General features: G+C 43.6%; 1 protein-coding gene across 32 annotated transcripts; it reads left to right on the top strand.

The window, feature by feature from the left end:
* The first annotated feature begins 3,730 nt into the window (after positions 1 to 3,730).
* On the top strand, positions 3,731 to 27,570 carry LOC133229666 (zinc finger protein 347-like). 32 transcript variants are annotated; one of them, XM_061386302.1, is made up of 6 exons: positions 3,733 to 3,819; positions 5,727 to 5,798; positions 7,650 to 7,714; positions 8,335 to 12,457; positions 15,688 to 15,814; positions 23,762 to 27,570. In XM_061386302.1, exons 4-6 carry the CDS (start codon positions 12,422 to 12,424, stop codon positions 25,687 to 25,689), a joined length of 2,091 nt encoding a protein of 696 aa, XP_061242286.1. In that variant the 5' UTR covers positions 3,733 to 3,819; positions 5,727 to 5,798; positions 7,650 to 7,714; positions 8,335 to 12,421; the 3' UTR covers positions 25,690 to 27,570. The 32 variants fall into 32 exon arrangements, 30 of the variants coding, with proteins under 30 accessions (XP_061242286.1, XP_061242281.1, XP_061242300.1 ...); XM_061386312.1 differs by lacking the exon at positions 5,727 to 5,798 and having other exon boundaries at positions 3,743 to 5,319; positions 8,335 to 8,473; positions 12,375 to 12,457; XM_061386304.1 differs by lacking the exon at positions 5,727 to 5,798 and having other exon boundaries at positions 3,743 to 5,319; positions 8,335 to 8,473; positions 12,333 to 12,457.
* Positions 27,571 to 27,780: the final 210 nt, after the last annotated feature.

Here is a 27,780-nt window from a genome sequence, read left to right as displayed (position 1 = left end):
ATATATATTATTATACAAGTTTTTCTCAAGTATTTGAAGCTATATCATCACAAGCATGAAACAGAAACACTTCTTATAAAGGAGAATGCATTTCTCATTAAAGGAGATTTTTTTCTCTCTAATAATTTTTTACATATAGCACATTCAATTCGCTCTATGCCTGATACTAACACAACATTGTGAACCTACTCTACTCCTTTCAAATTTTAATAAAAGAGCAAAGACGAGGCAGGATGAGGTGGATTTATACTGGGGGGTGAAGTATGGCTGTAGGGTACTACTGGGTCCCAAGAGGATTCAGATCTTTTAAGGGGTCAGGATAAATGACAATCGAGGGACTCAGCCACACATATGCATGTATCCATTCTCCCCCAAACTCCTGTCCCATCCAGGCTGCCACATAGCATTGAATAGAGCTCCCTGTGCTATACAATCAGATATTCCTGTTTTGTAAATGCGTTCATTGGTATCTTTTTTCAGATTCCAAATATAAGTGATGTCTAATCTTTGTCTTTCTCTGACTTATTCACTTAGTATTGAAAGGTTGTTGCTGAGCCGTGAAAGACTCTGGGATTCTTGGCATCCAGAGGAGAGGAATTCAATCAGGGGCCAATGATGAGGTCGCTCAGAGCTTTTGTGTAATAAAGTTTTACTAAAGTATTAAGGGACAAAGTTTCTGACATAGACTGAAGGAGACAGAAAGAGTGCCCCCCTGCTAGTCTTTAGTGGAATGTTATATAGCTACTAGCAGGCTGCTAATTGGAGAAAGGAAATGTCTCAAAACTCAGAGATTGGCACCAGGCCCCTCACCCACAACATGCATTTTGAGATAACACTGGCACAAGGTGAGTTGTCGCGGGCCATAAAACAATTGACATGAATCTTGAAGAAAGGCAGGTTTCCAAGCAAATAAAGTGTTTCATTAACATGGATTAGGAGAACAATTGTATGAGTATAACATACTGGTTTGTTGAGCCATTATCAGGTCTGAGTTTCTTTAGCAAATGGACTTAAAGAAACACTCTAGGGTAAATACACAGTTCATTAACATAGCTTAATAAAAACATTTCCATAAGAAAAATGCATTGGTTAGCTCAAGGTTTGAGAAAAGTTAAGTTCAGGTGGAACCAGGTGTTGTCATGGCAACACAGAATTTTAAGAGAAACCTCCTATACAAAAAATTTTGAATAGAGAAGGGGAAAATATCTGACATTTGTAGTTTGTTTCCTCTTCCTGCCGCTTAGAGAAAGATAAAAAACGTTAAGAGTTGCAGCCTATATCCTCCATTTGGGGACCCCTGACCTTCCTGCGTGTTACCCTCTCAGTATGATAATTTCCAGGCCCATTCACTTTGGTGTTTAATTTTGTTTTCCCAACAATGTTGAGTATTTCTTGGATAATTCAGTTCAGTTTGTGTTTACTACTTCATATGTGCTAAATCGTCAGTACATCTACTCTTGGAATTTCGTGAAGACTTTCCCCCAGGTGTCTGGGCCAAACCGTTTTAAGGTCACACCACATCTGTCCACATCCGTGTGTACTGTATGCATGTGGAACGTTGACAATTCACATGCAGCTTTCTTTTTCAGGGCACAGAAAACAACTGACTGCTTTTTCACTTTATTAATGAAGAAAGGCTTATTCTCACCAGCTATTTCTTCACCAGAGCACAGCTGGTAAAATAGGAGATAGGATAATTTAGTTACATCAGTATGATAGTTCATTACTGTCTAATCATACACATAATATCCAGGATACTGTGCAAAGACTTTTTTTCCCATGATCATCAGAGAAAAGGCAAAATGGAAAATACTTTTCCTAGTACTGAGGCTGCAGAGCAGGGCCCTGTGGGGCTCCCAGGCACAGAGGCCTTTTTGGTTCCCATTTCCTATAGACAGGACTGCAGCCTCCATGACCTTCTGTGAGTTCCAAAGGGCAGAACAGTTGCTAATCAGAGAAGGATGCTCACGTCGGGTCAATCGTGTCCAACTCTCTTGTGACCCATTGGACACAAAATGGGTTGCCATTTCTTCCTCCAGGGGATCTTCCCGACCCAGGAATCAAACCCAAGTCTCCTGTACTGGCAGGTGGATTCTTTACCACTGCACTGATTAGGAGATCAGACCACCTAAGAAAGACCCTGCACACAACTTAAACTTGTCACCAACCCAATCCTTTTTCAACTTTGCAGAGGAAACAAGAATACAAGACTGTTACTGCCTTGATCCTTAGCATATATCCCTAGCAGGTGATATAACCTCTCCCTACTCACCAGGGAGAGTCCCTAAAGTGTTCCCTTTTAGCCTCACACATATAGAAAGCCACTCTTATTCCTCCATAACTCTGTCTCTGTGTTTGTATTTCAAATATTTCAGTTTGGCATTTGTGCACAGAGAGCCAAGATTTTGCCATCAGTATAACCTCTGGGTTCTGGTTCAACCCAGACCTCTGACTTGTTGATTCAGAGGAACGTCTTTCAACACATACTGATGTCTCTAAGATGTGACAGGACTAGACACAACACAGCCCAAGGGAACAGGCAGTGCCCCTCACCAACATTCTAAGGTACCTACACCGAGGTTCTCAGGCCTTTGTTGTTCCTTCATTATTATTGGGCTAATATTCCTAAGATTCCATTTTTAAACTATTACATGTGTATTTATCTTCTTTGACTTTTCTTGGTATTATAGCTTATGATGACAGAGTTGAAGCTTACTTCAGATCCTGTAATTATGGAAAAAAGCAAAGATTAAAGAATTCTCCCACTTCACTTCCAGGAAAAGGCTTACTGCCAAGAGCCACCCTTCCCCATTATCACTGATTTGAGACCCCACTAGGCCCCCTGTTTCCTGGGAAAAAACCAGACACACCCTCCACAAAATCCCAGTCTATGCCCTATCAGTGATGTGTTGTTGTTGCTGTTCTTTAGTCGCTGAATCACGACTGACTCACTGCAACCTCGTGGACGCCAGGCTTCCCTGTCTTTCACCATCTCCTGGAGTTTGTTCAGACTCATTGAGTTGGTAATGCCATCTAACCGTCTCATCCTCTATCATTCCATTCTCCTCCTGCCTTCAATCTTTCCCAGCCTCGAGGTCTTTTCCAGTGAATCCGATATTTGCATCATGTGGCCAAAGTATTGGAGCCTCAGCTTCAGCATCAGTCCTTCCAATGAATATTCACGGTTGGTCTCCTTTTGGATTGACTGGTTTGATCTCCTTGCTTTCCAAGGGACTCTCAAGACTGATCTCCAGCACCACAATTCAAAAGCATCAATTTTTCCATGCTCAGCCTTCTTTATGGACCACTCTCATCACATTTTTAATCACATCCCTAGCTGACTACTGGAAAAACTCTAGATTGTCTATTGTTGGCAACGTGATTCCTTTGCTTTTTGATACACCATCTAGTTCTATAATAACTTTCCTTCCAAGAAGCAGTTGGTTTTTTTATTTCCTGGATGCAGTCCCCTTTAGCAGCGATCACAGTATTGAGCTGTTTCCTCCGCCCGCTGCACCGCGCCGCCGCGCCCCTCCCGCCGCGCCGGGACGCCCCGCCCTTCGCGCCGGGACGCCCCGCCCTTCCCGCCGCGCCGGGACGCCCCGCCCCTCCCGCCGCGCCGGGACGCTCCGCCCCGCCCCTCCGGGCAGCGAGGTTCCGCCTCACCTTTCAAAGGCCCTATGCTGGTCCGGCTTCTCTCCACCACCCACCCACTGACGGCAGGGCCCCGCCTGCAGGCCGTTCAGCTATTTGTCTGCTGTTGCGCGCACCGTGACCCACGCGGAAGCGGAGAGCGGCGAGTGGAGGTCCCAGCGCAGCGTGAGTTTCTCTCTTTGGAGTCAAACTTGCCTCTCGCAGTCTCCTTTTCTTTGTACCCCGGGTCTGAGGGTCGCTACTGACTCTACATCCCCTCTCCCGCCCCACTACCCGCACCAAATTCAGACGTCTCCGTAAGCGGCGAAGGCCTTTTAAGCCTTTTGGTTTGAAAATCCGCACTGAAGCCGGTTCCTGCTTTTGGAACACTGAAACGCTGCGTTTCGCACCTTTTTCCAGCTTAAAACCGTTTACTGACCTCAGTGATCCCTCTACCCTTTCTGCACCACATACAATTCTATTAGGCGAGGTGGTTTATTCGCTCCACGTTCTTCAGCCTCTCCTTCTTGGGCCCTGGAGGCCTCGCCGGAAGCCCCTCTCCCAGAGAGGCCGCGTTCTCTCCGCAGTCTTGGCATTCTGGAGAGCCCGCCCCGCTCCTGAGACCCCCTCCCTCCCAGCCCTCTGTACTCATGTCTCCTCAGGCCGGTCCTTCTGCCCTTCAGAGTGACCTTTCCCCTGATCCCTGGTCGGGGGAGGTGACCTGAGCCAGCCACGGGACACCCATGGTTCTTCGGCCCCAAATACCACCCGCTGGAATTTGGCTCTTGCGGGAGGGCCTTTCTTATTCAGTCTCCTACCCTGTAAATAGTGGGCGGAAGGCGGGATCAGGAGAAGCAGAGACAGCGACTCCTAGAGAAATGGAAAATTGAGAAAAGCATGGACAAGCGATGGCAGTGAAAAGGATTGTGAGAAACTTGGAAGAGACAGCTTCATGAAAGAGAATGAGCCTTGAAGGGAGCGGGTGAGGAAACGAGAGAACTTCAGAGAAAAGCATGGTCTCTGGAGAGTTAAGGGTGAGCAACATAGGGAGGTGTGGTTGTTCATTCCTACTCTTTGCGAGCCCTGTATCTCCCAGAGTTTTCTCAAATCCATGTCTGTTGAGTCCAGGGATGGTATCTCACCATCTCATCCTCTGCCGCCCCCTTCTATAGCCTTCAAGGGAGAGGGTATGTAAATCAGGGGTCCCAAAGAGGGCGACAGTGGAGACGCAGTGCACACAGACAGCCCGCGAGGGGATACAAGAGTTCGGACCTTGGCTTACAGAGCAACAATATCCTGCTGGGAGAGAAAGGGGACTCCTAGAGATTGGAGGAGCTGAGGGAAAAAAGCGAGCTGAAAGGAAGCATAGCCACTTGGGGGTGCCAGAGAGTTGGCAGGAAGGGCGGGCAGAGATGGAGGACGAAAGGCAGAAATCCAGGGAGATTGAGGATCACCAGGGAGGTTGGAGAGAAAGCAACTTGAATGCGAACAGATGGCAGAGAAAGGCGGGATGGGAGGCAGGGAAGAAGTAGAGAGGGAGGACACGCACAGCAGGAGAGCAGAGATGAGAGCAGAGAAAGGGACATGTAGAAAGAAGTAGGGAAACAGATCAACCAAATGAAGTGTAAACAGCTAGTGTGCAGGTGATGGTGGGGACTAGATCCCGAAGAGTGCTGAATCAGTTGGGTAAGAATTATTGTTATACATTGATTTTTGGCTTTAAAATCTAATGCAAATCTTGCTTCTTTAAATTATACAGATACAAATGAGAATTGCAAAACTTCTGTCTGTGAGGCATGTGTATTTTGTAATTATTTGTATTAAAAGAGCATGCATGTGTAGAGCCGGTTGAGGTGGGGGCTGTGGCAGTGACTTGATTCTCTCAGGTGTGGGTCACCCCCTTCCCTATTCCTGGTGAGGAGTAGAGGTTATGTGAGAGAAGAAATGGGGCAAGAACTGACTGACTCTTACTACATGATGCCTTTTCAAGGAACTTTAAACATGTTCTTTGTGATGGTATTACTTTTGGCTTTCTGCACTCTTTACATTTAATTATTTTTGTAACTTGGGATAATGATTTGTTCGTTCAATAGCGACTTTCTTGTAAACAATTCTGGAGATTTGTCTCACTTGGGACAACTTGGATGAATGTAGAGAATATTAAGGTAAGTGAATTAAGACAGACAGGGAAAGACTGGTATTATATGTCCTTCCATTATATGGAATGTAAAAAAAAATGAAACTCACTAGTACCAGAGGGTAGGATGGTGGTCATCTGGGGCTGGAAGGTCAGGAAGATGGGGAGATGTTGGTCAAAAGCTACAGACTTTGAGTTGTGAAATGAGTGCGTCCTGGGGAGGTATGCTCAGCATGCTGACCATAGTTAATCCTGTTCTGTTATTGCATGCTGGGAATTTGTCAGGAGAATGCTTCGTCAGTGTTGTCACCACACACAGAACATGGGAATTTGGAGGTGATGGATGTGTTGGTTAGTGGTTTGTGATAAATATTAAACAGTGTACACGTGTCACAGGGTGTATGTACACATATGTACACATAACATTTAGAACTGGACATGGAACAACAGACTGGTTCCAAATAGGAAAAGGAGTACGTCAAGGCTGTATGCTGTCACCCTCCTTATTTAACTTATATGCAGAGTACATCATGAGAAATGCTGGGCAGGAAGAAGCACAAGCTGGAATCAAGATTGCCGGGAGAAATATCAATAACCTCAGATATGCAGTTGACACCACCCTTATGGCAGAAAGTGAAGAGTAACTCAAAAGCCTCTTGATGAAAGTGAAAGTGGAGAGTGAAAAAGTTGGCTTAAAGCTCAACATTCAGTAAACTAAGATCATGGCATCTGGTCCCATCACTTCATGGCAAATAGATGGGGAAACAGTGGAAACACTGTCAGCCTTAACTTTGAGGGGCTCCAAAATCACTGCAGATGGTGATTGCAGCCATGAAATTAAAAGACACTCCTTGGAAGGAAAGTTATGACCAACCTAGATAGCATATTCAAAAGCAGAGACATTAATTTGCCAACAAAGGTCTGTCTAGTCAAGGCTATGATTTTTCCAGTGGTCATGTATGGATGTGAAAGTTGGACTGTGAAGAAGGCTGAGCGTCAAAGAATTGATGCTTTTGAACTGTGGTGTTGGAGAAGACGTTTGAGAGTCCCTTGGACTGCAAGGAGATCCAACCAGTCAATTCTGAAGGAGATCAGCCCTGGGTGTTCTTTGGAAGGACTAATGCTAAAGCTGAAACTCCAATACTTTGGCCACCTCATGCGAAGAGTTGACTCACTGGAAAAGACTGATGCTGGGAGGGATTGGGGGCAGGAGGAGAAGGGGACTACAGAGGATGAGGTGTCTGGATGGCATCACCGACTCTATGGACATGAGTTTGGGTGAACTCTGGGAATTGGTGATGGTCAGGGAGGCCTGGCGTGCTGCAATTCATGGGGTCGCAAAGAGTCGGACACGACTGAGCGACTGAACTGAACCAAACTGAACCCTTTCATTAGTTGGTTCTCCCCCATCAGACACGCTCATCAGTTCTGGTGTGGGGCCTCACCCCAAGGATGTGCACAGGCTGCAGATGATTCCGATCTGGATCCTGCATTGAGCACTAGGGCTTTTAGCTCCACTTCTGAGACTAAGATCAGGCCCTCGGGGAGGGAAGGGCGCTCTGCTTTCAGTGGGGCTGGACCAGGGCCTGCTGTGTGACCTGAAGTGGATTGTGGGGTCAGTGGAGGTACCCCCTGCTGCTGTGTGCATGAGGCCTCACAAGGAGGGGAATGTGATCTGAGGGAAAGTGTGGGAAAGTCCCATGTTGGACTCTGTGCAGGAGTTGCCTGTCCTGAGTCCCTCCTGAGACAGTGGGCACAGAGGACTGTCTGTTCCTCATGGTGAGGGCTTCCCTGTGTGTGTGGTTGGGACTCAGGTAGGGGATTTGTTGACTCTAAATATTAAATGGCATGTTTTCCATCTTCTTGATACCCCATGAAGACTCATGTTACTTGAGGAAGCCCAGAAGAGGAGGAGGAGGAGAAGAAGGAGAGAACAGGAGTCAGGTATGGCTCTTTCTCAGGTAAGGTCATATTCTCAGTGGATTCTCACACTGCCTTCCTGAAATGGCCTTCTCTGGACTCGCTAATCATGTCTGACTCTGGAGTGTCCTGTCTGACTCCTGTACATGCACACTCACCTGGGGCCTTCCCTCAGGGTCTGTCGTCTCCACTTAGATCTCGTCTCCCCATGACCCGGTGACCTGGCCCTTGTGAGGAGGCTCCCCTGGGCACTGTCCTGGGCAGGGCTTCACATCCATGGGTTGGAGATGGGGTTTCAGTGCTGTTGGGCAGCAGGGATTGCTTTGCTTAGGGCCCACCTGGATTCCCTGTCTGCCCTCTGTCAACCAGGGTAAGGAAGCTGCACACTAGATGTGAGGTATTAACATGCACAGTACGTGCTAAAATCTGGAAAAGAGGCCAATAAGGGGAAATCAGATCTGAATTTTTAAATAGCATTTAAAACTAAATGAGGACCTCCTTGAAAATCTGAAATATTTGGAAATGGAATGGAAAGTTCAGAAACAGACCTCAGGTCTAGAGAGTATTTCATTACAGTGTCTACTTTAAACTATGAAATATAGTTGGCTAATTAGTTTTTCTTCTTTTTTGGCCATACAATGCAGCTTGCAGGGTCTCAGTTCCCTGAGGAGGCATTAAACCCGAAACCCAGTGGTGGAAGTGTGGGATCTTAACCAGTGAACTGAGAGGGAATTCCCCCAACTTTCCTAATCTTCATGCAATATTTGGTTATGGAGTAAAAAGGTAAACATTGGATTCTGTTAATAACTACCTCCCTTACGTTAAGGATAAAATCATATTACTTTTTTTTAAAATATATTTAAAAAATATATATCGGCTGTACTGATCTTCATTGCTGCAGTGGCTTTTATCTAGTTCTGGTGTGTGGTGGCCACTCTTTAGTTGCAGTGTATGAGTTTCTTATTACAGTGGCTTTTCTTATCTTGCAACTCAGATTGTAGAGCACGCTGGCTTCAGTAATTTCACCTGCTGGGCTCTACAGCTCTTGCTCAGAAATTGAGGCTCATGGGCTTAGTTGCCCCTCATCATGTGGGATCTTAACGGATCAGGCACCACAGGGGAAGCCCTCGTATTATTTTTTAAATCTGTATATTATTTTCTGCTTGTATTATTATTATTATTATTTCTTTTTTTTTTTGAGCTAGTATAAGATAATGTCGAGGACTTTCCTGGTGGTACAGTGAGTAAGAATGTGCCTGCCAGTGTAGGGTGCACGGGTTCCATCCCAGGTCCAGGAAGATGCCTCAGAGCAACTAAGCCCATGTGCCACAACTACTGACTGTGTTCTATAGCCCGGGAGCCATAACTCCTGAAGCCCACACACTCTGGAGCATGTGTTCAAAAACAAGAGAAGCCACTGCAACGAGAAGTCCGGGCATTGCAGCCGTAAGTACAGAAAGTGTGCTCACAGCAACAAAGACGCAGCAAAACCAAAATAAATAAGCTTTAGAAAAGACAGAGAATGCTGACACATTACTGAAGTGCAATTGATTGCTTTTTAATGTCCTAAAGATGCTGAAATACACATGAATAAAAGAAGACAGGAGTATTATCCCAGAATGTGTCAAAGGCATCTTTTTGGAGAAGGGAACGGCCACCCACTCCAGTATTCTTGCCTGAAAATCCCATGAACAGAGGAGCATAGCAGGCTACCATGAGGTCACAAAGAGTCTGACATGACTGAGTATCTAAACAATAAAAACCTCCACACACTGGAGAGTGAGCTCTGAAAAACAAAACTAAATTTCTGATTTACCTCCTGCAGATTCTTCAGTGACTTCCAGGTACTTTTGGAATAAAGTCCTAAATCCAAAGACCTTGTAGAAAGCAGCCTCTACCTGGCATCACCGCTCTTTTTGCTGTGTCCCAGTCAGACTGACTGGCTTTCTGTTCACTAAATACCTTCCTGCCTCAGAGCCAGCACTCAGGCTGTACTCCCTGGTTGCATCAATCTTCCACTTCCCACCTTGCCAATCCTAAGTGTTTCTTCCTCACGGATACCTTGTCTGATTTATTGATGTAGGTCAAGACTTTCTGTTAAATCTTCTCTCAGCACCAGGCCTGTTTCAGAGCACATAAAACGATAGTGATGTTAAAATTATGGATGTAATTGGCCGGCTGGCTGCTAGATGGTAAGCTCCATCACGTTCACTGCTATATTCCCACTTTGGGGCCCAGAGTTGACGCTCAGTAAATTTTGATTGAAAGAAAAAAGTAAAGACAACTCTTCCTTGTTTCAACCAGTTGTGTGTTTATGTGTGCATGTGTGAGTGCATGGATCTGTAATTCCATGGTTTTATTACAGAACATCATCTCATAAATACGTTTTATGCTTTGTAGCAGTTGAAATTGTATCTTAAATGTTTTCCATGGCCTTAAGTTTTTTCTACTTCAGCACATGACTGATGGAAATAGTGGTAAGATTATTGACATTGTGTGGGTTGGTGGGGAAAGGGGGTGACCCTATACAGTAACCATTTATCTGATAGTCGTGTCTGCCTCTTTGCGACCCAGTAGACCATAGCCCTTCAGGCTCCTCTGCCCCTGAAATTCTCCAAGCAAGAACACAGGAGTGGATTGCAATGCCCTCCTCCAGGGGGATCTTCCCCATGCAGATATCAGCCCCATGTCACTTCCATTGCAGGCAGATTCTTTACTGCTGAGCCTCTGGGGAAGCCCAGATACCTACATATTATACTGTATATTATACTCTTCCCTATTATTCAGAAGGAGGCAGATAGTAAATTAATTTGTGAATATTTTTCTCTCTGTCTATAATGTCCATCATTTCTTGGCTGACAAAAGATCTGGGATTCTACACCTTCATTGCTCTTCAGCTTTCTTGAACTTGTTTCAGGTATTCTTAGAAAACTCTCTGTGGATACACTTTCATGCTCTGCATTGAACACTGAGGAAGGATTTCTTATCCCTTCCTGTAAAGATGGAGATTTTTGTCACTTGGGATAGCTTGGATGAATGTAGAGAATATTATGCTAAGTGAATTTAGGACAGACAGGGTAAGACTGATATTGTATGTGCTCGCTTATCTGTAGAATGTAAAAAAGTGAAACTCACTAGTACCAGACAGTGGGATGGTGGTTGTCTGGAGCTGGGAGGTGGGGAGGTTGGGGAGATGTTGGTTGAAAGGTACAGACTTTGAGTTGTAAAATGAGTGGGTCCTGGGGAGGTGTGTGCAACATGCTGACCGTAGTTAATCCCATTCTGTTACTGCATGCTGGGAATTTGTCAGGAGAGTATGTCATCAATGTTGTCACCACACACACAACATGGGAATTTGGAGGTGATGGATGTGTTGGTTTGTAGATTGTGATAAATATTTCACAGTGTCACATGATCATATGGTGTATGGTATATATACATAACCCTTCTCGTTAGTCTCAGTAAAGCTGGAAAACAAGAAAGTGGGAGGTGGCCTGGGCTTAATCCTTCACTAGTGCTCAACCCAGGCTTCACATGAGCTCCTGAGGCTTTTTGCCCGGGCATGTTTCATACCCCTCCCCCAACAGACATGCTCCTCAGGTTCTCGTGTGGGGCCTCGCCCCAGGAATGTGCACAGACTGCAGATGATTCCAATCTGGATCCTGCATTGAGCACCAGGGCTTTTAGCCTCCACTTCTGAGATTGAGATTAGGCCCTGGGGGAGGGAAGGGCGCTCTACTCTCAGTGGGACTAGACCAGGGCCTGCTGTGTGACCTGAAGTGGATTGTGGGGTCAGTGGAGGTACCCCCTGCTGCTGTGTGCATGAGGCCTCACCAGGAGGGGAGTGTGATCCGAGGGAAAGTGTGAAAGTCCTGTGTTGGTCTCTGCCGGAGTTGCCTGTCCTGAGTCCCTCCTGAGACAGTGGGCACAGAGGACTGTCTGTTCCTCATGGTGAGGGCTTCCCTGCGTCTGTGGTTGGGGCTCAGGAATGGGGTGTGATGACCCTAAGCATTCAGTTCAGTTCAGTCACTCAGTCGTGTCTGACTCTTTGCGACCCCGTGAATTGCAGCACGCCAAGCCTCCCTGTCCATCACCAACTCCCAGAGTTCACCCAAACTCATGTCCATCAAGTTGGTGATGCTATCCAGGCATCTCATCCTCTGTCGCCCTCTTCTCCTGCCCCCAATCCCTCCCAGCATCAGAGTCTTTTCCAGTGAGTCAACTCTTCGCATGAGGTGGCCAAAGTATTGGAGTTTCAGCTTTAGCATCAGTCCTTCCAAAGAACACCCAGGGCTGATCTCCTTCAGAATTGACTGGTTGGATCTCCTTGCAGTCCAAGGCACTCACAAGAGTCTTTTCCAACACCACAGTTCAAAAGCATCAATTCTTCGACGCTCAGCTTTCTTCACAGTCCAACTTTCACATCCATACATGACCACTGGAAAAACCATAGCCTTGACTAGACAGACCTTTGTTGGCAAAGTAATGTCTCTGCTTTTCAACATGCTATTTCGTTTGGTCATAACTTTCCTTCCAAAGGGTAAGTGTCTTTTAATTTCATGGCTGCAATCACCATCTGCAGTGATTTTGGAGCCCCCCAAAATAAAGTCTGACACTGTTTCCCCATCTATTTCCCATGAAGTTATGGGACCAGATGCCAGCATGTTTTCCACTTTCATGATAGACCTCTGAAGACTTGTGTTGCCTGAGGAAGCCCAGAAGAGAAGGAAGATGAAAGAACAGGAGTTAGGCATGGCTCTTTCTCAGGTAAGGTCATATTCTCAGAGGATTCTCAGTCTGTCCTTCCTGAATTGCCCTTCTCTGGACTCGCTAATCATGTCCGACTCTGGAGTGTCCTATCTGACTCCTGTACATGCACACTTACCTCAGGGCCTGTCATTTCCACTTAGATCTCGTCTCCCCATGACCCAGTGACCTGGCCCTTGTGAGGAGGTTCCCCTGAGCACCATCCTGGGCAGGGCTTCTCACCCACGGGTTGGAGACGGGGTCTCAGTGCTGTTGGGCAGCAGGGATTGCTTAGGGCCCATCTGGATGCACTGTCTGGTTTCTGTCAACCAGGGTAAAGAAGCTGCACCTGGAGTCAGAGGTTCATATGCAGAGTATGTGGTAAAATCTGGAAAAAGGAACTAACCAAGAGAAATTAGTTCTCACTTTTTATAGTACATTTAAAACTAAATGAGGACCTCCTTGAAAATCTTAGTGTTTCAGAATCGAATGGAAAGATCAAAAAAAGACCTCAGGGCTGGAGAGTGTTTCATTACATCATCTCATTTAAACTATGAAATATAGTTTGCTAATTTTTTTTTCTTTCTTTTTTGGCTGCACAGTGCAGCTTGCAGGGGTTAGTTCCCTGAGTAGTGGTTCAGCCTGAAACCCGTCAGTGGAAGTGTGGGATCTTAACCACTGGACCGCCAGGGAATTCCCCAACTTTACTAATTTTGATTTAATGTTTTATTATTGGAATAAAATAGTAAACTCTGAGTTAATAACTGTATACCTAAAATTAAGAATAAAGTCACATATTATTTTTAAAATATATTTATTTGCTATACTGACTCTTCATTGCTGTAATGGCTTTTATCTAATTCTGATGAGTTGGCCACTCTCTAGTTGCAGTGTGCGAACTTCTCATTGCCGTGACTTCTCTTGTCTTGCAGCCCAGGCTCTAGAGCGTGCTGGCTTCAGTAGTTTCACCTCCTGGGCTCTGGAGCTCTGGCTTAGAAATTGAGGTTCACAGGCTTAGTTGCCCCTCAGCATGTGGGATCTTCTCGGACCAGGCAACAACCTGTGTTTCTTATATTGGTCAGTGGACTCTTTACCACTGAATCACTGGGGACACCCTCATATTATTTTTAAATACAGATATGTTATACAGATGGCATTAAAGTATTTTGTGTATTTTTTTCTGCTCGTACTACTTTTTATGTTCTTAATAGTATAAAATAATGTTGAGGACTTCCCTGGTGATAAAGTGGATAGCAATGTGTCTGCCAATGTAGGGGACACAGGTTCCATCCCAATTCCTGGAAGATGCTGCAGAGCAACTAAGCCCATGCCCAACAACTGCTGTGGCTGTGCTCTGGAGCCCAGAATCCTTAACTACTGAAGCCCACATGCTTGAGCTTGTCTTTTGAAACAAGAGAAGCCACTGCAATGAGAGCCTGGGCACTGCAGCCACAACTCCTTGCAGTGCAGCCACAAGTAGAGACAGCTGGGTCACAGCAACGAAGGCCCAGCATAACCAAACCAGATAAGCTGTAAAAAGGAAATAGAATGTTAACAAACTTACTGAATCAAACTTACATTTGACTCACTTTTAATGTGCCAAAGATGCCAAAATACACATGAATAGGAGAAGGGAATGGGCACCCACTCCAGTTTTCTTGCCTGGAGAATCCCATGAACAGAGGAGCCTGGCAGGCTACATACAGTCCATGGAGTCCCAAAGAGTCTGACATGACTGAGCCAACTGAACAACAACCTCCTCACAAAGCAGAGTGCTGAAAACAAACCTAAATTTCTAACTTTCCTCTTGCAGATTCTTAAGTGATGTCCAGTTGCTTTTGAAATAACATCCTCAATTTATAGGCCTTGCAGAAATCAGCCTCTACCTGGCATCACCCTTTCTTCATTCCCTACTTTGCAGTCACACTGGCTGGCTTTCTGTTCAGTAAATATCTTCCTGCATCAGAGCCAGCACTGAGGCTCTTCTGTCTGCTTACAAAACTCTTCCATTTCCCACCTTGCCAATCCTAAGTGTTTCTTCCTCACAGAGACCTTGTCTGATTCTTGATGTAGGTCAACACTTTCTGTTGAATCTTCCCTTAGCACCAGGCCTGTTTCAGAGCACATATAACAATAGTGATGTTAAAATTATGGATGTAACTGACTCGCTGGCTGCTGGATGATAAGCTCCGTCATGTTCACTGCTGTACTCCCAGTTGGGGACACAGAGTTGATGCTCACTAAATTTTGATTGAATGAAAGAAAAAGATAAAGACAAGTCTTCTTTTTTCAATCAATAATGTGTTTGCATGTACATGCATGAGTGCATGGATGTACATGATTTTATTACAAAACCATCTCATAAATACGGTTTATGCTTAGAGCAGTTGCAGTTGTATCTTAAGTGTGTATTCAATGGCCTTTAATATTTTCTACCTCATCACATGAATAATGTAAATAGTAGTCAGATTATTGACATTGTGTGGGTTGGGTAGAGGGGGTGACCCTGTACAGTGACTATTCATGCTGTTCCATTGCCCTTCAGCTCCCTTGAACTTGTTTCAGGTATTCTCAGGGGACTCTCTGGGGATGGTCTTTTATACTGTTACTTAACTCTTTAATTCCTTAGGTTCAGTTGTCTCTCCCAACCACCTGAGCTCAGGTGCTATCGCCTCATTTCTTAACTGTTTGATCAGAGCTATTTATTAGAGTGACAGAGTTTTCTCCCCAGTAAGATGGACACAGATTTTTCTCTACTGTTGCTGTTATGTTGATGACAAGTTCATATGGGTAAAGTCTTTAGAGTAATGCTTAGTTTGTATGAAGTGTTGAGACACCTCTCGTGAGTGTGATGATGACATCCTCATCACAGTCTGTGTTCTTTTAAAGCCACTGTGGACTTTGTCCTCTCTGAAGACAGCAGTCTTGCTGTAACTCATCTAGATAGTGAATGTCACTCAGTGTGTTGAACGTAACAATTCTGCATCAATGACCCACTGTTGATTGTAATCTGTATATTTTTCATGTCTTGTCCACACCCATGATGAATTCATGTTGATTGGAGGATATCATCATCTTAGAAAAAATAGGAAACTAAATTAGAGAGCAACAATTTGCTCCATATAGATTTGCATGGATCTATCAGAATATTACTTCAGCTGAATTGACCTCACTTGTCTCACCTCTTCTCCTTTTCTGTGAAAATAATAACCCTCCTCAGGGCCCGTTGGTGACATGTGTTTTCATTTCAGGCACGGTTGACCTTCAAGGATGTGTTCATAGATTTCACTCCCGAGGAGTGGGACTGTCTGGACCCTGCCCAGAGGACCTTGTACAAGGACGTGATGGTGGAGACCCTCAGGAACCTGCTGTCTGTGGGTGAGGATGACTTCCCTCTGAAGTAGGGATCTACTTTGGGGTATCTCTGCATTTTCCCTCACTGTGTCTTGGGAGCCCTGTTTTTCTTGACTGAGCTGAAAACCTTGTTCACTCAGACATGTAAGGCTTCATGATTGGCATCGGGAGTTCAAACTTGTCTTTCCTTCTGCTGACCTGCCCACTGTGTGATACACAAGGAGTTTTTCCAGAGCTTGAGTGTTTATAAAGCTGATTTCAAACTTCGAAATATCCAGTTGCCTATTTTATATCCCTTTGTTCTTGGTTCGTAACTCTTGGAAAGGAACTAGATAACTGATATATACTGTACTGTATATTGTACTGTTCCCTGTGCATTCAGAAGGAGGCAGATAGTAAAGTAATTTGTGAAATATTTTCTGTCCATCATAATGTCCTCATTTCTTGACTGACAAAAGAGCTGGGATTTTCCACCTGCCAATGCAGGAGACACAGGTTCGATGCCTGGTCTAGAAGATCCCACATGTCACAGAGCAGCTAAGCCTGTGGGCCTGAACTACGAAAGCAGCACTCTAGTCCTGGAAGCTGCGATTACTGAGCCCACATGGGAGAACTACTGAAGCACGTGCACCCAGGAGAAGGCAAAGCAAATAAGAAGCCCATGCACTGCAACTGCAGAGTAACCCCTACTTGCCCAACTTCAGGAAAAGTCCAAGCAGCAAGGAGCACTCGCTGCAGCCAAAATGAATGAATAAACAAAATTATTAAAGATAGCAAATGTATTTATTTTAAAAAATGAAAATTTGGATTCTGGAAGAAGCCAAGTATGACATTTCTTCTGAGCAGGAATTTCTGATTCTGACCTGAATCATAACTCTATTTTTGTAGCACGAGAAAGATCCCTGGATTGTGGAGAATGAGGTATTAATAGCAGAAAATCAGGTGAGTGGGAAAAGATCAACACTGTGATCCCAGGTCAGCTGTCACAAGGACAGAGAGGAAGCCACACCATTCATCGTGTTTGGGAAGCTCTCAAAGTGTGAGAGTTCTGTGAGAAAACAGATATTTAGTGTTTATGAACTCTCACAGGAGATTTTTCTTCTCTTCAACTTCCTGCTCTGTTCTTTGATGTATGAAACGTTCATCACCCTCCAGTGGTGCTTTAGTGCCCACAGAGACAAGACAAGGCCTTTTGGGTTGTTTTTTTTTTTTTTTTTTGGCTGTACTGGGTCTATTTCCTGTATGGCCATTTCTTTACTTGAGACAAGTGGGGGCTACTCTCTGCTTGCAGGGTGCATGGCTTCTCATTGCGGTGGCTTCTTTTGTTGTGGAGCACCAGCTCTCAGGCACATGGGCTTCAGTAGTTTCGCTATAGGCTCAGTATCTGTCCTTCATCAGCTTAGTTGCTCCCTGGCATGTGAGATCTTCCCAGAACAAGGATCGAAACCATGTCTCCCGCATCAGCAAGCTAACTTTTTACCATGAGGCCACCAGAGTGTTAGGGAAATTAAATAAATAATCCTGTTTAGGCTTCAGGACAAAGCAGTGCATTCCTCTGTGCTTGCCTCTAACCTGCCTGGACACACTCTGACTGTGAGTACCCTGACTGCCTGCTGTGAGTGCAAGGCTTGCAGCACCATAGATAAATTTGGACACAAATCTTCAGGTTGTAAACCCTTGAGATTGTTCAAAGAGGCTCTGAACAACCCAGCCCTAGGCTTAGGGACATCCAAGTTTCATAAGACAAAACAAACAGCATTAAGATGAAACCAGAGCTGCTGTGAGATTTTGCTCACAGATTGATGATATCGGTTTGCATCCTGGGATGATAAGCAGGAACCCTGAACTGCAGTGTTAAAGCCTCACCCATGGAGTGGACGTGCTGCCTGGTACCTTTTCCCAATTGAAACTCCAGATGTGCTGTGTCCTGGGACTTCCCAGGGCTGTTCCAGTCTAGATGCTGGTCAGAAGCCAATTTGGTGATGTAGCCTCTGCTGTTTTTATTTCCTTGTCTTTTCAGTTCAGTTCAGTTGCTCAGTCATGTCCGACTCTTTGTGACCCCATGAACTGCAGCATTCCAGGCCTCCCTGTCCATCACCAACTTCCGGAGTTTATCCAAACTCATGTCCATTGAGTCGGTGCTTCCATTCAACCATCTCCTCTGTCCTCGCCTTCTCCTCCTGCCCTCAATTTTTCCCAGTATCAGGGTCCTTTCAAATGAGTCAGCTCTTCGAATCAGGAGGCCAAAGTACTGGAGCTTCAGCTTCAACATCAGTCGTTCCAATGAACACCCAGGACTGATCTCCTTTAGGATGGACTGGTTAGATTAGTATATTGAAAGTCAGCTAGATAATTCTCTAATAAATACTGGAATATTTATTTGTATAGAACGAATGGCTTATTTTCTTAACAAATCCTTGGAACCTGAGACGAAAGTGAAAACTTTTGGCAAGGCATTAATTGGCACTGTGAGCAGGATTTGTGAGACAAAATGCCACTCTTTAAGATTCAAGAGATTAAGATTGATGACATTTTCATTCCCACATGGTAAGTTTCACCTTATTACTCATTAGCTAATACATGGGACATCTTCTCTGGATTGTGTGAGAATTGGAACCGTAAATTAAACAGGGCTGAACCCTTAGAAGTTACTGAATGTTCGTGACTCTCACCCCTTGAGAAAGAATAAGAATCTGCCCTGCTGGATGGGAGGCTGGATCCTCCTCTCTCCTACCGTGAGGTACAGAAAGCGAACTTAAAACTGTCTTAGAGAAGTTACTGGAAAAATAATTATGTGATTAGTGAGGATGTTTGTCCATATTACAGTGTCAAAATTATATATTGGCTGATCAAATCCTCACTTTTTAAGTCGGCTGTCTATTGAGCCGGCCCACAGCTCCAGTAGTGTCCCCCACTGCCCTTTCTCTCGCCATTCTCTGTCCTGTTGTGGCCTTTCACCCCTCCCAACCCCTCTGTCTCCCTCTCCATCAGCTGGTCCCCTTCTAACTGTCCGTGTCTCTCAGAGGGGAGGATAAGCCCAGCTTCCCCCACTCCTGCCCCCAACTCTAGGAAGTTTCTTTACCCCTTCAGATTCTTCTGAACAATCCAAGACCCCCATTTTCCCAGAGGGACAATCCAAGATTTTTATCAGGCCATCAGCGCTTGTTTTCACAGTCAATTTGAGCATTATTTGGTCTGTATTTTAGCTACAAAACTATGACTATAGAAAGGATAGGTAAGTTTTTTGACATAGGATAGCTGTGATATTCTCTAGACTCTGGAGAAAACTGGTTAAAATGAATTTTTTTTTTCTCTTTGAAAGTGCACAACTGATTCTTTTTGCATATGGATTTGCTGCTGCTTGCTGCTTAGTCGCTTCAGTTGTGTCCGACTCTGTGGGACCCCATAGACGGCAGCCCACCAGGCTCCACCGTCCCTGGGATTCTCCAGGCAAGAACACTGGAGTGGGTTGCCATTTCCTTCTCCAGTGCATAAAAGTGAAAAGTGAAAGTGAAGATGCTCAGTTGTATCCGACTCTTAGCGACCCCATGGACTTCAGCCTACCAGGCTCCTCCGTCCATGGGATTTTCCAGGCAAGAGTACTGGAGTGGGGTGCCATTGCCTTCTCCAGCATATGGATTTAAAAGCAACTAACTCCTTGAAACAGCTAGCCTAGAAAAAAGCTTGAAGTTAACCTTTACCAGGGCATCGCAGATGACTCTAATTGTACAGAACCTGCCTGCAAGTGTGGAAAAGGTGGTTTTGATCCCTGGGTTAGGAAGATCCCCTGGATGTGGGAATAGCAACCCACCAGAGTGTTCTTGCCTGGAGAGTCCCATGGAAAGAGGAGCCTGGCAGGATACAGACCATGGGATCACAGGGCGTGACTGAAGCAACTTAGCACACCACGCAACCTTTACCAAGTCCTTGATACATAACCCACTTTCCCTGAGGCCTTAACCTTGGGCAAATTAGAAATTCCAAACCAAGGGGAAAGACAAAGGTCAAAGAGACATGTTAAATCTCAGGCAGAAAACTATGGTCTCTGTCTGTCCATCTGTGTGTCTGGATTTATGCGTGTCTCACTGTGTGTCTTTGTTTTTGGATATTGCTGAGGTTAGTTTGTAAGTGAGATCTAATTCACTTGGCTTAAAACAAAAAAAAGTAAGCAGTTACAGATCAAACAGTTACGAGAAATTAACCTAAATGAATTTCAGAGGCACATGAACTGGGAAATATTCAACATTAAATATCTAGTTAAAACAATTGTTTGCTCATCTGAGTAAGACATGAGTTGAATTATCAAACTGTGTAACGCTTTTATTGTATTACACTGATTTTTGAGAGTTCAATCCCTGGGTCAGAGTCGTACATGCCTGAAGTGACTTAGCACTCACAGAGGCACTGATTACCGATAATTTCCTCTCATAGAGAAACTAAAGAGATTTTGGATTATTAATGAATATGCCTGCTGCTACCCTGAGATGTTCTCCATAAGAAGCAAATGTTTTTAGAAGTTATCACTGGTATTTATGGTCACCATGCTACAAAATGCTAATATAAAGGACAGTTCATGGTTGCTTAAGAAAAGTAAGATCCGTGTTTTTAGTAACAAAAGGTATGAGCAGTGAAATTGATTTGGGATGCTCATAGCAGTGAGTGGGAGCGAGCGGAAGCTGGAAGCAAGTTCCTAATTTCCCAGATCGAGACTCCTAACCCCTGGACCACAGGAGCCAACATTTAGGGCTAAGGTCCCTAGTGTGGCCTGCCTAGTCAAGAACAAATTCAGATGACTAGGCAGAAGATAGAGAATAAAGGAAAAAGTTTATTGAAAGGAAAAGTACATGCGGCAAGGCACATGGGCAACCTGAGAGAGAGAGAGAGACGCCTTTGGGAAGTGTAAATTCTTTACAAAGGGGCGGTTTTCCAGGTCTTCATCTTCCCTCAGGCCAATCACCTTGTTTATTCTCCCTGGTTAATTTGTCTCAGGACCCTCCGTGGAGTGTGCATGCACACCTTAGCCAAGTTGGATCTCAAAGTGAAGGCTTCTGGGAGGAGCAAGACTCATTATGGCCTGGAATTATCCTGTGAGTTTTGACTCCACGAAACCTTTCTGGGCATGTGTAGTGTCTCCCTTAACAAACAGGGTTTTTTCCTTTCTTTGTCCTTGCCATAATTATTCCCTGAGATTAGAGAATGACTGTCTATTTACCCTGTTTTTGTTGGGTGTAAATTCCTCAACTGGAATTTACATTCCATCCCATGTATCTCTTATCTCAGGGAATGCAAAGGGGAAGATGACAGCATTCAAGACATTTAACATGAAGCCCATCAGGCTCCTACCAGAAAATTATATTTTTTAGGGAGAAAGAAAGTAGGTCTGACTTACAGGTGGCTGTTTCTCAATGAACAAAATGATTTAATTAGGGAAAAGAGGGAGAGTTTTTATACAAAGTAGACCTCCAAGAAAAGAGGTCCTAAAAGGCCAAAGTCTTTATATGATCTGTAACAATCTGTCATTTGACTCCCATCAATGTTTTTGCTTGACTATGGGAAGCATGTGATGTGGTGTTTCAATGGGATCTATTTCCTCTTTGTCCCCCTTCTGTGCTGGATTCCATCGGATGCCTGCTTTTTGGTCCGTGTAGAACAGCGCTGACACCTCCAGAGATTATTTCAGGCCCAGCCTGTTTCTCTTCCTATTTGCTGCACTTGGGAGACCTCATTGGAAGAAGGGAAAGACTAGCAGCTCTTTGATTGCATTTGGTGTCTCAGATCCTACACAGAGCTGCCTTCAACCTGTCTTCCTGTTCAGAGCCCTCAGCTATTCCTGTTGTTACTTCTTTTGCCACATCCTTCAGGGGTGTGTGTAACAGGAATGTAGTTTGGATCTTCTGTGATTGTAACTCAGGAAACCTGTAAGGGCAGTGGATATTGAGGTCCTCTCTTAGACAGGACCTGAATTGATATCTTGTTGGTACTTTGGAAATGATTTCCAAGAGGGATGGCTGAGTAACACAGCCATCAGTTCTTGTGTCTGATCTGAAGTTTCCTTTTTACACTCCTAGAGTTCATTGTAACTTTTTGTCCTCTGTTCTGCCCAAGTGGGCCCTGATGGTTCAGAGCATGTCTGAATCTGTAAGTCTCGGTGTCAGTCCTGCTTTTGCTCATTTACTTTCATGTTCCATGGAGTTGTGTACAGGAATCCTGTGAATCCACTACCTTTATTTGTAAAATTGAGGTTATTAGTGCTGTTATGTGGCATAGAATGTTGCCTGTTTTACAGAAAAGGTCAGAAGTTACTGGTTTTTTGGTTTTGTTGTTGTTGTTGTTGTTTTTCCCTGTGCCATGTGGCAGGTGGTATCTTAGTTCCCCATTCCTGGATGGAATCTGTGCCCCCTCCAGTGTATGTGCATAGTCCTAACGACTGGACCACCAGGGAATTTGCCTGAAAGATTACTTTTGCTTAAAGAATATATTTACTTGCTGTCTTGTTTATTGGTGACATCTCTTTGTCTACTTTACATCTTGTATGTTTTTATTTTACTTTTCATTTTTGTGAGTGTTGTCTCTGACTCTGGTTAATAAGTTTTCAAATAATATTGGTTTTCTTCATACCAATACATTACATTTTTAAAATGTTTTTTATTTTTGGTTGCACTGGGTCTTTGTTGCTTCAGGGGCTTTTCGATACTTGTGGCAAGCAAGGGCTACTCTCTACTTGCAGTGCACAGACTTCTCATTCTAATGCCTTCTCTTGTTACAGTGTATGGGCTCTATGCCTGTGCACAGTAGTTGTGACTCCCAAACTCTGGAACACGGAGTTGTGGCCTACAGGCTTAGTTTCTCCAACGTATGTGGGAACTTCCCAGATGAGGGATGGAACCCTTGAGTCCTGTGTTAATTACCAGGTGGATTCTTTACCTCTGAGCCAGAAGGGAGGCCCCAAAACTTGTTCCTTGACATGTATCTTGGAACCAATGAACTGGGTAAGTTAAAGTTACTGTATAGATAGGGAATTGCTCTACTGAATGACTTTTCTTTAAGTAGACAACGTTTCATTTATTAATATTTTGTTATTTAAAGATGATGGTCTTTATGTATTACACAATGTAACTGACATGAACCACTTGTCAATGTCATGAAATGCCTATAGGTCTATCTACTGATAGATTTATAAGAGGTATTTAGGAAAGTTTTCTTTTTTTTTTTTTCCCATTATTGTAGGGAATTTCGTGAACAATTATCAACTGCTATTTATGTTTTCCATTGTTCGTTAAAGTGCTTCTTTTCGATTATTTACCATTGCAGTGTATTGCCTGTTAATGAATGCTTGTTCAGTTGATCGTTCTGTCTGACTCTTTGAGATCTCATGGACAGTAGCCTGCTAAGCTCGTCATCCATGGAATTTTTTTCAGGCAAGAATAGTTCAGTGGGTGCCATTTCCTCCTCCAGGGGATCTCCCCCACCTAGGGATTGAAGCTCCCTATCCTATGTCTCCTGCATTGGCAGGCTAATTCTTTACTACCAAGTCACCTACGTAGCCCTGTCTGTTCTTTACCATTTACTTATGTATAAGTATGCATAAAGTGTATACAATATGCTAAAAATTCTCCTCAATTATGAGACAGCAGTGTGTTTACTACCAAGTATAATGAGCTTAGAAGTCATGGTGCGAAAATACCCTTTTCTTTGAGAACTGACATGAGTTTAGAAAAAAATAACATGGTCTGACTGTATCTTTGAAGCTAGGCTATCCTAAAATTAATTTGGATTACATATGATTGCTCTTTCATTTTTAAAGAGTTCTATTTATTTAGCTTTTCAAATATTTTTAAGATAATCATTGGGAACATGTGTAATCCTGTTCAGCATGAATATGCATTTTGGTATAATACCATGTATTTGGCATGAAACAATTTATTTATGAATTGTAATTGATAGAATGCATATGGTTTTTATATTTTGTAGATGTGTCTCAAATACATATGATCAAGAAATTACAGGCAAAAGGAAACAGTGGTAAAGAAGAAAGTTTTCAAAGAGTGGTGTTTGGAACAGCTGAAAGCCATGAAATCGAAGATTTTTTCCTCAGGAAGGTACAAGAAAATATGCATGATTTTGAGTGTCTGTGGACAGATGATGAAAGAAATGACAGAGGAACGTCTACATCCCATAACAACAATCTCACCAATAGAAGAGATCATGATAGTAGAAGTGATGCAGGAAATAAGCCTGTTGAAAGGCATGGATCAAGCTTTCAGGATCAGTTGCAGATACTTGAATCTGAAGGGACAGTTTCTGAATGTAGTCAGGTTGTGGCGAATATCAACAGTAGCGCCTCAGGTTTACCACCTCAGAGAACTCGTAGTGTCCGTAAAGGCAATTCTCATAAACAAGAGAGTGCTGCTATACATCCCTCAGAACTGGTACCAGACCAGGAAGCACACAAGAAAAGCACTTACAGTTGTAATGAGTGTAACATAACTTTTCTTCAGGACTCAGAACTCACTAGACATCAAAGAATCCATACAGGAAGAAAAGCATATAAATGTAATATATGTTGTCAGGCTTTTAATGATAAATCGACCCTTATAGTTCATCAGAGAAATCATACTGGAGAGAAACCATATAAATGTGATGTATGTGGCCACTGCTTTAAACAGCATACACACCTTCAATATCATCGGCGAGTTCATACTGGAGAGAAACCATATAAATGTGATGTGTGTGGAAAGGCCTTTAGTCGAAAAGCAAGGCGTACAGTTCATCAGACCCTTCATACTGGAGAGAAACCGTATACATGTGAAGTATGTGGCCATGGCTATACTCGAAGCACATATCTTGCAATTCATCAGAGGGTTCATACTGGAGAGAAACCATATAAATGTGATGTGTGTGGAAAGGCCTTTTTTGTAAGTGGAAGCCTTACATCTCATCGGAAAGTTCATACCAGAGAGAAACCATATAAGTGTGACGTATGTGGCAAGGCCTTTAGTGTAAATGGAAGACTTAAATCTCATCGGAATATTCATACTGGAGAGAAACCATATAAATGTGATGTATGTGGTAAGGCCTTTTGTGTAAATGGAAGCCTTACATCTCATCGGAAAGTTCATACCAGGGAGAAACCATATAAATGTGATGTATGTGGTAAGTCCTTTAGTGTAAATGGAAGCCTTACATCTCATCGAAAAGTTCATACCGGAGAGAAACCATATAAATGTGATGTATGTGGTAAGGCCTTTAGTGTAAACGGAAAACTTAAATCTCATCGGAATATTCATACTGGAGAGAAACCATACAAATGTAATGTATGTGGTAAGGCCTTTCGTGTAATTGGAGGCCTTACATCTCATCGGAAAATTCATACCGGAGAGAAACCATATAAATGTGATGTATGTGGTAAGGCCTTTAGTGTAAACGGAAAACTTAAATCTCATCGGAATATTCATACTGGAGAGAAACCATACAAATGTGATGTATGTGGTAAGGCCTTTCGTGTAAATGGAGGCCTTACATCTCATCGGAAAATTCATACTGGAGAGAAACCATATAAATGTGATGTATGTGGTAAGGCTTTTAGTGTAAATGGAAGACTTAAATCTCATCGGAATATTCATACTGGAGAGAAACCATATAAATGTGATGTATGTGGCAAGGCCTTTCGTGTAAATGGAGGCCTTACATCTCATCGGAAAATTCATACTGGAGAGAAACCATATAAATGTGATGTATGTGGCAAGGCCTTTAGTTTCAACGCAAGCCTTGCAGTTCATCGGAGAATTCATACTGGAGAGAAACCATATAAGTGTGTTGTGTGTGGAAAGGCTTTTAGACAAACTGCATCCTTTGCAGTTCACCGAAGAATTCATTCTGGAGAGAAACTGAGAGGGTAACATGCAGGAAGGACATGGGTCTCCAAACAGAGGAAATAGGCTGCAAGTGTCTTAAAATTCTGTGTTGCTATGATGACACCTGGTTCCACCTGAACTTAACTTTTCTCTAACCTCGAGCTAAACCTCGAGCATTTTTCTTACAGAAATGTTTTTCTTAAGCTATGTTAATGAAACTATGTAATTGCTTTGGAATTGGCCTTTCTTCAAAATGATTCTTCCTAAGACTATCATCAGATTTGACTATCATCAAACCATGGGCTGATGATAGCTCAACAAAACAGTATTCGTATCAGTTGTTTTATGGCTGGGGGATGACACATCTCTTGCCATCCTATCTAAAAAATGCATATTGTGGGAGAGGGGCCTGCTGAAACTCCCTCAGCCTTGAGGTGTCTCTCTTATCTGATGAATAACTTTCCAACCTACATAAAACAGCTTGCTAAAACTAGCAGGGGGGCACTCTCCATCCCCCTTCTGATGTCTATGTCAGAAGCTTTCTCTATCCCCTTTTCACTTTAATAAAACTCTGCTACACAAAAGCTCTTGATTGATCAACCCTGGTCCCTGGTCCCAAAGCTAAATCTTCAGAGATCATGAATCCCACACTATTCATGATAAGTTATCAAAACCTTACAAATGTAAGAACTGTGACAAAGGTTTTAGTGCACAGTCAGCCTTAACTCACCATCAGGCAGTTCATCCAGGAGAGAAAGCATAGAAATGTGATGTATGGCTGGTGCTTGAAATGACCATCATAGGAAGCATCAGATTAAGTCATAGTGGAGAAAAACGTTACAAATGGAACAACTGTGAGAAACAGTGTGAATGTAATGAGTGTGGCAAAGTCTTTAGTTAGAATTCAGGCCTTCTAATTCATCAGAGTATTCATACTGTATAGAAAGCATACAAATGAAATGAATGTGGCAAAGCTTCTATTTCATGTTCAGCCTTAACTGACCTTAGGCAGTTCATACAGGAGAGAAACTGAAGAGGAAAAGTTAAAATTTTACCTGCTTCTCCTTCTGCCTCTGTAACTCAGCTTGCTTCTTGCAAACTCTAAATCACATAGGTCTCAGAAAGTGGGAACTCACAATACTAGTAACTGGAGCTTATCCCATTCACCCTTGTTTGGTGAATGGGATTCTCTGAATGTGAACTGGACTTCACATTCCAGGACGTCTGGCTCCAGGTCAGTGATCACACCATCATGATTATCTGGGTCATGAAGATCTTTTCTGTACAGTTCTTCTGTGTATTCTTGCCACCTCTTCTTAGTATCTTCTGCTTCTCTTAGGTCCATACCATTTCTGTCCTTTATCGAGCCCATCTTTGCATAAAATGTTCCCTTGGTATCTCTAATTTTCTTGAAGAGATCTCTAGTCTTTGCCATTCTGTTGTTTTCCTCTATTTCTTTGCATTGATCACCGAGGAAGGATTTCTTATCTCTTCTTGCTATTCTTTGGAACTCTGCATTCAGATGCTTATATCTTTCCTTTTCTCCTTTGCTTTTCACTTCTCTTCTTTTCACAGCTATTTGTAAGGCCTCCCCGGACAGCCATTGTGCTTTTTTGCATTTCTTTTCCATGGGGATGGTCTTGATCCCTGTCTCCTGTACAATGTCCCAAACCTCATTCCATAGTTCATCAGGCACTCTTATCTATCAGATCTAGGCCCTTAAATCTATTTCTCACTTCTACTGTATAATCATAAGGGATTTGATTTAGGTCATACCTGAATGGTCTGCAATCGCCCTAGCCCCTGCAAACCTGCTTAATCATGCCTTTCCGTGTAGAAAAACTCTAACCCCTTTGTTCAGGGCTCAAACCTTGGAGTGTTAACTCCTCTGGGCCCAGCAGCATAATAAACCTGAGTTCTCCAACCTCCCAAGTGTGGTGCTTGGTTTCTCAAGTACTGGTTTGTGCAGCATTTCTGGAGGCCCTAGCTAGATTCCACCCATACTGGCCTCTTGAGCTGCCGGATTTGTGGCTTGGCTGAGTCAGAGCAGAGGATCCCCGAGTTGAATCAGAAGGCGCACCACCTCCTCATTCCAGGTTCTCTTTTGGACCAGCATTCTGACTCCAGATGGCCAAA

Source organism: Bos javanicus, chromosome 18 (assembly GCF_032452875.1).
Source record: "Bos javanicus breed banteng chromosome 18, ARS-OSU_banteng_1.0, whole genome shotgun sequence".
NCBI classification, from domain to species: Eukaryota; Metazoa; Chordata; class Mammalia; order Artiodactyla; family Bovidae; genus Bos; species Bos javanicus.
The sequence above is the reverse complement of the archived record's forward strand: the minus strand, read 5'-3'. Positions and strand labels throughout refer to the sequence as shown.